The 13,231-nt window shown below is 18.6% G+C and overlaps 6 protein-coding genes across 6 annotated transcripts in view; 3 read left to right on the forward strand and 3 right to left on the reverse strand.

The window, feature by feature from the left end:
* Positions 1 to 135: 135 nt before the first annotated feature.
* Positions 136 to 3,715, forward strand: PGSY75_0614900 (putative membrane protein; the record flags this gene model as incomplete). The annotated part of the gene is made up of 3 exons (XM_018784731.1): positions 136 to 208; positions 346 to 1,331; positions 1,511 to 3,715. The coding sequence occupies 3 exons, from the start codon at positions 136 to 138 to the stop codon at positions 3,713 to 3,715; spliced, it is 3,264 nt and encodes a 1,087-aa protein (XP_018642785.1).
* Positions 3,716 to 4,986: 1,271 nt separating this feature from the next.
* PGSY75_0615000 (hypothetical protein) lies at positions 4,987 to 5,427 on the forward strand (the record flags this gene model as incomplete). The annotated part of the gene is made up of 1 exon (XM_018784732.1): positions 4,987 to 5,427. One exon carries the CDS (start codon positions 4,987 to 4,989, stop codon positions 5,425 to 5,427), a length of 441 nt encoding a protein of 146 aa, XP_018642786.1.
* A 278-nt stretch (positions 5,428 to 5,705) lies between these two features.
* Positions 5,706 to 7,004, reverse strand: PGSY75_0615100 (enoyl-acyl carrier reductase; the record flags this gene model as incomplete). The annotated part of the gene is made up of 1 exon (XM_018784733.1): positions 5,706 to 7,004. One exon carries the CDS (start codon positions 7,002 to 7,004, stop codon positions 5,706 to 5,708), a length of 1,299 nt encoding a protein of 432 aa, XP_018642787.1.
* A 1,055-nt stretch (positions 7,005 to 8,059) lies between these two features.
* Positions 8,060 to 9,956, forward strand: PGSY75_0615200 (hypothetical protein; the record flags this gene model as incomplete). Its single annotated transcript, XM_018784734.1, has 8 exons — positions 8,060 to 8,233; positions 8,323 to 8,522; positions 8,631 to 8,649; positions 8,761 to 8,930; positions 9,050 to 9,179; positions 9,312 to 9,394; positions 9,525 to 9,690; positions 9,813 to 9,956. The coding sequence occupies 8 exons, from the start codon at positions 8,060 to 8,062 to the stop codon at positions 9,954 to 9,956; spliced, it is 1,086 nt and encodes a 361-aa protein (XP_018642788.1).
* A 129-nt stretch (positions 9,957 to 10,085) lies between these two features.
* Positions 10,086 to 12,614, reverse strand: PGSY75_0615300 (putative GPI-anchored wall transfer protein 1; the record flags this gene model as incomplete). Its single annotated transcript, XM_018784735.1, has 1 exon — positions 10,086 to 12,614. One exon carries the CDS (start codon positions 12,612 to 12,614, stop codon positions 10,086 to 10,088), a length of 2,529 nt encoding a protein of 842 aa, XP_018642789.1.
* Positions 12,615 to 13,093: 479 nt separating this feature from the next.
* The window catches only part of PGSY75_0615400 (putative ribonuclease), a gene marked incomplete at both ends in the record, with an annotated part of 9,089 nt that continues 8,951 nt past the window's right edge, over positions 13,094 to 13,231 (reverse strand). The window contains one exon of the mRNA XM_018784737.1: positions 13,094 to 13,177. Within this exon, the coding sequence (XP_018642790.1) occupies positions 13,094 to 13,177 (84 nt within the window).

The raw sequence follows: 13,231 nt of genomic DNA on the forward strand, positions 1-13,231 counted from the left end.
TGAACTGTTGCAAGTATATAAGTGTAATTAATATAATTCTATTTTATTAAAAATTTTCTCCCCTTTTTGCTTCTAGTCTATTGTTAATTTAATTTTTTTTTTTTTTATTTTCTTAAAAATGAAATACTGAAGAAAATGAATAAAACAACAAATTTGTTCAAAGATGAAACAGAAAAGGCGGTTGTTCATTTTATTGTATACCTTATAGGTTAAAATAAAAAATATATATATATATAACACACATATATATATATATATATTATACTTTTATATTTTTTTATAACAAATAAATTGTCAAAACATACACCATATAATTTATGCCCTGCTAAAATTTCTCCTTTGTAGGTATTGTTCTTATACTTTGTGTTTATTACAACTATATAATTTTAAAGTATTATTTTTATTCTTTGTTTTGGGCTTTTATTATCTCCATTCCTTTACATCATGTGAAAGTTAAATTAAAAGAATTTTTTATAAAGAAAATTATAAAAAAGAAAAAAAATTCAAAAAGCGTGAATGCAAAAACATATGAGAACAATTCAAATGAAAGATTAATAAAAAATAAAGGACTTGATATTATTGAAGATGATCATTTAATGAGATGTTTAAATTACAAAGATGGACATAGTAATATTATAAAAAATAAAAAAAAAGATTCATATAAGAAAACAAAAACAAATAACTGTAAGAAAGAAAATAAGAATGAAGATAAATATGAAATATTTCAGAAATATATAGATAACACACAACATGAAGATGATTTAATTTTAAAGAATAAAGCTAGCTATATATGTAAAAAAGCATTTTATAAACTTGTAAAAAATGTAAGAAAAGAATTAGATATTTATTTATATATATTTTTTTTAATAATAAAACCAATTTATAAAAAAGAAGAAAAAAAAGATAATTTGAATAACAGTTTTGATAGTTATGAAAATGGTAATGATAGTGAAATATATTTCTTAATTTTACATAGATTTATATTTTTTTATATTCTAAGAGGTATCTTTTATAAATATAAAGAATTCTTATTATCTATATCATCATGTATTTTCTTTTTATATGTCTTTTATAAAATTATCAAAATCATTTGGTTCCAATACTTTTATAAAATATACAGAAAATATTATGAAAAATATTCTTTCCATTTTACATTTGATCTTTCTTTTATTTATAAAAGATATTTGAATGATATATTGACCATATTGATTATCATACTTGCTATTATTATCTTTTCTTCTATTTCTGTTTTTTTTATTTTTAATATATATGGAGAATCGGTTTATATAATAAATTCCTTGAACAATTACCTCTCGGTCAATTTCAAAAATGTAAGAAAAAAACTGGACACAAATAAAGAGATGCAAAATGGAATGAAAATATAAAAATATAAATGTTAACATATAAATGTTAACATATACATATATACACATATACACATATACACATATACACATATACACATATACACATATACATATACTTATGTGCACATATTTCCTTTTTGTAGGCGTCCATTATTAAAAACTTCAAAAGGTATTACAAGAAAAGAGGGAAGGACGATATAGAAAATTTATACGAACTTGTTGATTTAAGCAAGGTACCCTTTTTGAGCAACACTACGATATCTTCTATATATAGCCATTTAAAAAGAGCAATAGATATTTATGAAAATATATACTTATATAACTTCACAAAAAATAAAAACGTTTCTTTAAAAGCTTGTTGCTTATCTTTACTTGTTAAAAGATTTGTTATCATTAAAAACAATAATTTATACAATGTTAAAAAATTCGTTCTTGCTTTAAAAGAACAAAAAAAACATATACTTGAAAAAAATCACAATTTTAAAAATGAAAAATGTATGGATAAAGAAGAAAATCAAAAAAGTGTTTTTTTCAGCTTAAAAAAAATAATTCAATATCTATCAAAAAATAAATTCTTCTCTAGTAATAAATCAAAAGATATAGTGGAAGATACTAGCAATAATAATAATAATAATAATAATAATAAAAATAATAATGATACAAATAATCATTATAATCAAAATGAAAATAATAGTGTAAGTCAAAATATTTTTAAAACCATTTTTGATAATTTAGTAGGACAATATGGTAATGTGGAAAAAAAACAAAAAGGAAATTCACCTGAACGAGCTAGCCATGAAAGTGAAGAAGAAAAAAAAAAAAAAAAAAAAAAAAATAATAAAATTAACAACAACAATAATAATAATAATATTAAATCAAAGGATGATTTGGCTAGCTCACAAAAGGACAACGATATAAATAAAAATAAAGAGAGTGATAATGAAAAGACTGATTTACAAGGATTAAAAAATATGAGTAAAGAAAAAACAAGTAACAATTTTATGCTTAATATATATGATCCATCAAAAGAACGGAATTTTAAAATAAAAGAATTTATGAGTTATGTAAATAATTTATTTTTATCATTAAAAAAAATCGAAGATTTGGGTAAATTAACAAAATTTTTAATATTTAATAATAGTTATGGTTTATTAAAAATAATGATATTTTTTGTATTAATATTTTTTAATTTCTTTATGTTTACATTTGATGCAATTGTTCAGGCAGTGATATTTTTTACAGCATTATATTATTTAATATCATCTAAAAAATCAGTATTAAATTATTTAAAAGATGTATTATTAGTAGTAGATCCATCAAGTATATTTTTTTACAATATTACAAATAATTTAAAGGCAATTATCATATGTACATTGAAAAGAATATATTTTTATACATTATATATATGGTTAATATTTTCTTTTTTTCAGTTCCCAATCATATACGTACCAACATTATTATGTATTATTTTATCACTCATACCAGTTATTTCTCCAGAAATTTTAATTCTTGTTATTATATTACATCTGTGGATTATCAAAAAACAAAAAATTATATCACTCATACTTTTTATAGTCAACTTTTTTATTTATTGTTATTTCAGCACAAGTATTTATAATGAAATACCACACACACATGCATGGTTGGTTTCATTATCTTTAGTCTTGTCTATTAGTACCTTTGGGTCCAAAGGATTAATATTAGGTCCTTTGATTGGATCAATTCCTTTAATATTACATCAAGTTGCTATTCATAAAAATAAATCTATACAATCCAAAAAAGGAAAAAGGAAAAAAGATAAAGCAAAAAAAAAACTAAGTAAAAATGATCAATTAATGAAAAAATATACTCATAAACAACTACAAAAAAAATTCAACCAATTTCATAATGTCATCAAATATTCTGAACAAAAATATAAAAAATTTAAAAAGAAAAGAAATGAAAAGGCACTTTTATGGAAAAATAAACTTGATAACTTATATAAATTAATAGAAATCAATAGAAGTCATATGCATATGTATCAAATGGAAGAAAAAAAAAACAATTGTATTAATAAACCTGATCAAATTCTAAAAAGAAAAATTTCTCCCTTCGAACAAATTATTTATGATGATTTTATGCATAAAGAAGATCATAAATTAGCTCTATACATTTATAAAAGAAACAAAGAAATCAATAAAGGAAAAAAAACAAATCATAATTTAATCTCCAAAAAAATACATAAAACAACAAAAACACCCAAACATAAATTTCAATATAATAAAAGAACAAAAAGTTTAATATATCTATATGATAAATTTCAACAAAATCTAGATTTCCTTTTCTCTTGTATAACAAGCAATAATTAATCATATACACAACATGGAAAAAAAAAAAAATAAAATAATATAAAATAAAACAAAATAAAACAAAATAATATGTGATAATATATTATATTACATTTTATGAAAAAATAAACATTTCCATGTATCTACTTTTTTTTATATATATTATATTAATTTTATATATGACTCCTCTTCTAATTTGAAGTACAATATTTATTTATATTCCAAAAAATATGAAAACATTCTTATTTTTTATATATAATCTCATACATACAATATGTATGTATTTATAATATATACAATTATTTTTTTTTTTTTTTTTTACTTTTTTCAATGATGAACCCAATATTGTATGTATATAATAATACAAATATCCACATACTAAATGATTTTTGAACATATTTATAAATCCTCACATTTTTTTATAATTCTTTTTTTATTTATTTTATTTTTTATGACTCTCTTTTAAAAAAAAATAATAAATAAAATTATGTATTAATTATAGATAATATATATATATATATATATATATATATATATATATATATATTTTATATTTAGAAGAATATTATTAAAAAAAGAATAAATATGCCCTTCCACCACAAATAAAAAAGAAAAAAAAAATATATTCTCTACATATTATATATATTATATTTTGTATTAATTATATATTTTTAAATTTTAATTTATAATTTTTTTTTTTTCTGCTGTTGTTCTATATTATTTTTAAACATATATATTTTTATCTAAAGATTTTTGAACATATTTATAAATCCTCACATTTTTTTATAATTCTTTTTTTATTTATTTTATTTTTTATGACTATCTTTTAAAAAAAAATAATAAATAAAATTATGTATTAATTATAGATAATATATATATATATATATATATTTTATATTTAGAAGAATATTATTAAAAAAAGAATAAATATGCCCTTCCACCACAAATAAAAAAAAAAAAAAAAATATATTATCTACATATTATATATATTATATTATGTATTAATTATATATTTTTAAATTTTAATTTATAATTTTTTTTTTTTCTGCTGTTGTTCTATATTATTTTTAAACATATATATTTTTATTTCGCATAATTAGAAAATATATATATATATATATATATTTTTTTTTTTTTTTTTTTTTTTTTATAATATGTAGAAATTTGTTAAAAATGTTTTTTTAATAACCATTAAATTTTTTTTTTTTAATTGCTTGAACATTATTAAACTTTTTTGATTTAAAAAAGAAAAAAAAAAAAGATCTATATTTATATATTTATATATTTATACAATGAGTGACAAATCGCTTTTTACCGTTCCACGTTATTTGCCTGATGTAGATTTAAATAAGGATGAATATATTAATAAGAAAAAAAAAAAAGTGATAGAAGATGAAATAAATAAAAAGAATAAAGAAATTTCTATAAGTAAACCAAAGGAAGTAACAAAATATAATGACAGTGATGAAGAAAGTGATGAGATTATATATCATGAGAAATTAGACACAGACGAACAAATTTGGTATGCGAATTTAATAAAAAATAAAAAAAGTGATAGCAAAATTGTAAGTTCAGATAATGAACTAGGAGAAGAGAACGAAGAAGAAGAAAATATTATTATATGTACCGATTCAATATTAAAAAATATTTATCCATTTTTTAAAACTGAAGAAGATGTAACTTATGGTCGGCAAAAAAAAGAATTGAAAAAAATTATTAAAAATGCCTCTTAAAAAAAAAAAAAAAAATGAATTCTCTCTCTCTATATATATATATATATATATTTTTATATTTATTTTAAAAAATATATAAATGTTTTTGTTTTTTATTTTTTTAAAAACTTCTTTTTTTTTTTTTTTTTTTGTTTAAATATATATTATTCAGTATAATTATCCATTTGATAATTAAACAGTAATGGGTTGAGTATCTTATTATTCGTGAACTAATCACATAAAAATAAAATAAAAATATATATATATATATATATATATATATGTGTATATGTTTTTATTTATTCATTTTCTTTGCGATATATATCATCTGGAAAAAACATTATATTTAATCCATTATCCACATATATAGTCTGCCCAGTTATCGCACGACTCTCTCTTGATAATAAAAATGATGCTACAGATCCAATATCTGTTGATAATAACTTTTGACGCAATGGAGCATACTTTTCTGAATATTCTATTGCATAATCTATAAATGTATAATTTTGGCTAGCTGAATTTTTTTTTTCTTCTTTTTCACCTGAATTGTTCATAATATTATGAACATCATGGTTAGTCATTTTTTTATTTTGATTTGTATTAATTTCCAATGGATTATTTAATTTATTAATAGCAGTAGCTGCTCTTGATTTAAGTGGTCCTGCACTGATAGTATTAATTCTGATATTATAATTTCTTCCTAGATGATAAGCTAAAACTCTGGTATCTGATTCGAGTGCAGCTTTAGCGCTAGACATCCCTCCTCCATAACCTGGCACAACTTTTTGGCTAGCATGGTATGTTAATGAAATAATACTTGATTGTGGTTTCATAATATTGACAAAATATTTACATAATGATATTAAAGAGTAGGAACTTTTACTAAGAGCATCTAAATAACCTTTTCTACTTGTATTTAATAAATCTTTTTGAACTTCTTTAGCATTAGCTAAAGAATGAACAAGCATATTAATTTTTCCATATTTTTGATGTATTAAATTGGCTACATCTTCTATAGTATAATTCTGTAACATATTATATCTTTTATTATTTTTCGTTTCATCATCTATATCATTTGCAGTATCAAAAGAAGCGTCAAAAGGTAGCATGTCTAATATATTCATTTTCTTATCTTTATCAATAATCATATCATTATCAAATTTACCGTTTTTATAATTTTTCATAAAAATATTATAAACAGGAGGCCAAATGCCGAAAATTATTTTTACGTTTCTTTTGGATAATTCTTTAGCAATACCCCATCCATATCCATTTGTATCTCCTATGCCAGCAATAAAACATATATCTTCGTTTTTATTTTCTTCTTTTATTTTGTTTATGTTTTCTATTTCTTGTTCTTTTCTATCTATATGATGATTATTATTGTGTGTATTATTCATATTATTTATATGTTTCATTTTGTTTCCTATAAATATATTTTGACGTTTTTCTTTTCTATATAATGCTCTTTCTTTATCTCCTATCTGTTCATTCTGAAGAATATTATGGAATGTCTTTCGAGTGTTATTCTGAATAAAGCAAGCAATGGAATAAAAATGTAGAAAGAGGAAAAATAACTGTTGTGATATTTTATTCATCATACAAAAAAAATATATATATATATGTATATGTGTGTATATATTTATTTCATTGGGTATATTAAAATAAAGTAAAGGATGTGTTATAGAAACGATTAAGTCCTTGGAGTTTTTTTTAGCTTAAAGGAATGACGATAGTAAAATATAAACACAACAAATGAATAAATAAATATATACAATATATATATGTATTATTTGAAGGATGCGTTTTAAGAATAGAGATGATTAAATTTGATATTAATTAAAAAAAATTGTTTTATATTATACATAATTATTTTAAAAAAAATATTTTTATGTTACATTAAAATATATATATATATATATATATATATTTATTTATTTATTTATTCATATCAATAATGGAATGTATGCTTTACATTTATATATATTTTTTTTTTTTTTTTTTCATTCTACAAAGTAATATTTTTGTGTTTATTTAAAATATTATACAACACCAATATGTATTTCATACAATTTTAAAGGTATAGTATATACATATATATATATAATCAAAATGTTGTATATTTTTTTTTACTATTTAAAGGAATACACATATATATATTATATATTTTGTTAATATATTTTTATGTTATTAAGATTGAATAAGATCATGCACATGTCCACATGAATAAACTCACATAATATGACTTATTAATAAAAAAGAAAATATACAAATGCCCAACAAAAAATTTATACATATATATATATAATATATTTATATGTTCCGTTTCGGTGATTTTTTTTTTGTTTTTTTATATTATTTTATATTTTGATGAAAATAAAAAAATATGAATATATTCTCAGTCTTTTTAATTGATTTGATTTGATTTTTTTTTTTTTTTTGTCATTTTAAAATTCTTTATACTTTTTAATTTCATTGTTTGATCATATTGTTCTTACATTTCTAAATATAATAAGAAAAAAGTTTATTTCATTGTTTTGTCTTTTTTCTTTTATGTTTCTTAAATTTATTTATTTGTATGCATACATATATAAATAATCTATATATATATATATATATATATATATATATATTATATTTATATAATTAAAATATGGATAAGAAGATAAAAAGAAAAGATGATAGCACAAGTGTTAAACCATCGAATGTAGAACTAAGTCATATTTTTTTAAAAAAAAATCATATGGATAATTATATAAATTATACTTTAAAAGAAGGATACAAGGAAAATAAGGATGAAAATAAAAATGATATGATAGATTTAAAGGTATACATATAATATATATATATATTAATAAATGAATAGTATCATTTTGATATTTCCAGTTGATATATTTTTGTTTTTGTTTTTATCAGATGAAACAACTTATTGAACATTTATATGAATTGAAAATGAAACTTGAAAAAGACAAAAAAAAAGATAAAAAAGAAAAATACATTTCAAGGGATAATTTTTTGAATGAGAAAAAAAAATCTATGTCCATAAAAAACAAAAGGAGTGAAACAGATGAGAAAAATAATCATAACAAGAAAATTATTCCAAAGAGTAACCAGAAGTAAAAGCAAAAAAATATTACATATATATATATATATATATATTATAGTACGATTAAATTATTTAACATTTTTTTTTTTTTTTTTTTTTTTTTTTTTTTTTCATCAAGTATGAAATATATACCAGAGGTAAAAATAAAGAGATACAAGAAAATATGATATTCACACATATATATATTATATATATTATATATATTATATATATATTTTTTTTTTTTTTTTTTTTGTTTTTTTTTCAAGTTGATTAAGGCAATAGACATATACAAAAATAAACATTCTGAAGAACAAAAAAATAGAATGGATTCAGAAGAAAAATATGAACAAATGATAAGGAACATGAAAAAAAAACATATAAATGAAATAAATGAAATAAAAAATAATATCCTTGAAGATGTTAATTTGTTAATACAGTAAGGAATATATATATATAAATATATATATATATATATATATATATATAAATATATATTTATATTTTATATATATTATACTGTGTAGAGACAAAGGTTATCTTTGTTTATTTTTATAGACGATATAGAACTATCTCATTACAATTATTAAATATAACAAATAATAAAGAAATAGAAAAAAAAAAAATCACTGAAATATGTGTAAATGCTTGTAAACAGTTTGAAGATGACGTAAAGGCAAAAACAAAAGTAAAAATAAAAATAAAAATAAAAATAAAAATATATATATATATATATATATATATATATATATAATTATTTATGTATATATTCCTTTTGAGAAAATCCTTTATATAATATATCTCAAAAATTTCTGAACAGATATCTATGCAAGAATATAAAAGTCATATCATTTACTCAGTCAATAAAATAAAGGAGGAGAAAGAAAACTTAGAAAAAAAAATGTAATGCTCAAAAAATATACAATACATAGATTATTGTATCAATTGAAATAAATATATATATATGTATATATATATATTAATATATATATTTTTAATGTGTATATGTTAATTTTTATTTGTTATATCACAGCAGATGTATGCAAAAACAACATGAAGAGGAAAAAAAAAAATTTACAGATCAAAAAGAAACAATCCTTTTGAAACATAAAATGAAGGAAGAACAAACATTAAATAAAAAACTTCAAAGTGAACGATTTCTTGAAAAAAAAAATATAATTAATGATTTATATTCAAAGGTTGTAAAAATAAAAAAGAAACATAAGTATATACATATAAATATATTTATATATATATATATATATTTTTATTTATATGTGCTGGTTTTATCATCATCATTAATATACATTTATTTTTATAGGTTGATATACAAATAAAAAATTATGAAGAAAATATCATAAGAGTTTTTCACGCTATTCTTACTAAGCATGATATTAAAATGGATGTTAAAGAATTATCGTCTTATATAAAAAATGCAATGCAAAAATATTACGAATATGAATAAATAGATATATATAGAAAAAACAACGTAAAAAAAATAAAAAATAAAAAATAAACATATATATTTAATATATATATATATATATATATATATATATATATTTGTTTGTGTGTGTAGTCCCCTTTATGATGGTCATTCTTTTTTTTTTTTTTGTGAATAGTGTATGGAAGGTAAATATTTTGTAAAAACAAGAATCAAGATAGAATAAAATACTAATATAGGTATTACAAATATGAGAGGTAATAATAAAGATTGAAATAAAATGTTGAATAATCCTACAAGTATATTCGAGAAAAGAAAAACTATCAATGTATTTTTATTCATCTTATCTAATATTTTTATATCAATATTTATTTTTTTTTTTTTATATCTTAATAAGATGTCTTCTAAACAAAAACTCAAGGCACATGAAAACAAACTCAGTGATGTTATTAAAAATATATAATTTGCATTACATAATATACGTACACTATAATTTTTATATATATTAAGAATTATATGTATTATATAAAAAATAAATGATAATATAATTAATTTTATAATATAATACACGGTATAATATTTTTCTTTATATGTATTTATTATATAATGAATATATAAGAAATAATATACAATTTTTTTTTTTTTTAAATTTTTTTTTTTTTCTTCTTCTTCTTCGAATTGATTACTATTATAATTTATTTGTTTATTAAAATTATTATTTGTATTATCTTGTTTAAATTCATTTATTTGGTTATTACAATACATAAAATTGTTCATATTGTTTTTATTTTTTTTTTGAATATTCAATATTGTTGTGTATGTCGTCTGCTTAGTTATATATTTAAATAATGAGAAAGAAAATAAATATAAATTAATAGAACCGATAATATTAAATAATCCTTCTTTGTTTGAAGAAAAGAAATTTAATCTATCATTTTGTAATAATATATAATTATGTATATCAAAATAGTATATGGCTATTTCAAAAACAATTATAGAGAATAAGCTAAAAAGAAAAATATAGCGTATCCTTTTTAATAAAATAAAGAATATATTAGATATAAGAAATGTAATACATAAGGTTAAAAAAAAATTCCAGTGTATTCCATATTCGCTTATATTATAATTATAATTAAAAAGATATATTCCTATAAATCTTGATATTCCTAATATAAATAATATAATATGCTTTAATTCAATTATTCTTTTCTTTTCTTTTATATATTTAAATTTTCTTATTTCTTGAGAATATGCACTAGAACTTATAGAAGCACCTATGCCTATATCCATTAAAGTATTGCCATAATAATATGACTTACAAAAATGATTTGGAAAGAAATAAAAATCAACAGCAAAGATACATATATATGTCATACATGCATTCATTAATCTAAAATGTTTCAATGAATTGTGTATAATATATTCTTCTCTTTCATTTGAAGATGAATATATATTCATATCTTCCTTTTTTGAGTTGTAAAATATATTATTTTTTATTTTGTCTTGCTTGATATATGTTGTATCCTCTTTTATATCTTTCTTGATAAATGTTGTATCCTCTTTTATATCTTTCTTGATATATGTTGTATCCTCTTTTATATCTTGTATTTCCTCCTTTTGTGTATGCTTAAATTTTGTGTGTTGCATATTTATAGGTATACCATGAGTGTAATATATGAATTGAAATGTTATATATAAAAGTAGACATGAACTTATCAACTTGATAATAGTTAAATAAAAATTTTGTGTATGTTTAAATTTTGTGTGTTGCATATTTATAGGTATACCATGAGTGTAATATATGAATTGAAATGTTATATATAAAAGTAGACATGAACTTATCAACTTGATAATAGTTAAATAAAAATAAAAAAAAACAAAAAAAATTAAAGGAATAAAGACAATAAATAATGTTGTTATTATTTCATATTTTTGTAATAATATAGGGAAATATAAAAATAAATTTTTTTCTATATATATACATAAAAAAAAATATATTATATACATATATATATAAGAACTATTAATTATATTTTCTTTACTATTATTTATTGTACTTTTTAAAATATTATAATCATTCTTATCTAGTTTGTATATACAATTATTATAACATAAAGATATATAATTATTTATATCTTTTCTTTTATTTATTATAAATTTTATTGATGATTTTGTTTTTTCATTTTTATAAATTAAAACAATATTCTTCTTGAAAATCTCTACTTGTATTAGTTCGTATATTGGGGTTTCTTCCCTTCCATCTAATAGTGACAATTTACAATCCTCATCATACATATTATTATTATTATTTTTAATATTATTATTGTTATTATTTTTAATATTATTATTATTTTTAATATTATTATTATTATTATTTTTTATTTTATTTCCATCTATCCCTCTATTCATTATCAAATTATACTCTTCTTTTTGGTCAACCCCCAGCTCCTTATTATATTTTAATATTATATCATAATATCTTCTTGACAATTCATATAAATACTTTTCATAATATAAAGAATATACAGATTCATTCCTTCTTATTTCCTTTCCATATATAAATACCTCGTCATTCTCAAGCCTTTTATTTAATTCATGTATATATGAAGGAATGTCAAATATATATATTAAGTTAAAGGGGCATATCAAAAGATATGCAAGTATATTCATATTGGTCATTATCTTATACACATTTAAATAAAAAATAAAAAAAAAATATATATATATATAATATATGTAATATATATATTATATATATATATATATATATTTTTTTTTTTTTTTTTTTTTTTTGTGTGTGTTTAGTTTATTTAAAAGGCGACTTTCCATTTTTTTATCCTTACTTTTATTAAGGAGTAAGGATTTTGAGTTTTTTTTGTTTTATGATAAAAAAAAATATATATAAATTTAAATATATATATTATATATATGAAAAAAATAAATGATTTAAATATAATGAAAGATTAAAATATATCTCAAAAATGTATTATATATTATAACACTTTTGTATTTTTTTAAAAAACTACTTTACAACAAAAATTACTAAAGACTTAATAATTTTATATAATAACAAAGAAGAAAAAAAAAAAAAAAAAAAGGAAATATTCATATATTCAAAAAATAGGACAAATAAAATATATTAAACAAAAATAATTTGTTTATTTTATTAATGCTACAGCCAAGAAATATGATGGAGGCATCGAATTAAGTGGAATAAAATACAATGGTATATAATCGAAACGCTAAAAAAAAAAAAAATATATAAATAAAAATAAACACCCTACGTATCTTTCCTT

This window comes from Plasmodium gaboni, chromosome 6 (genome assembly GCF_001602025.1).
Source record: "Plasmodium gaboni strain SY75 chromosome 6, whole genome shotgun sequence".
NCBI lineage: Eukaryota > Apicomplexa > Aconoidasida > Haemosporida > Plasmodiidae > Plasmodium > Plasmodium gaboni.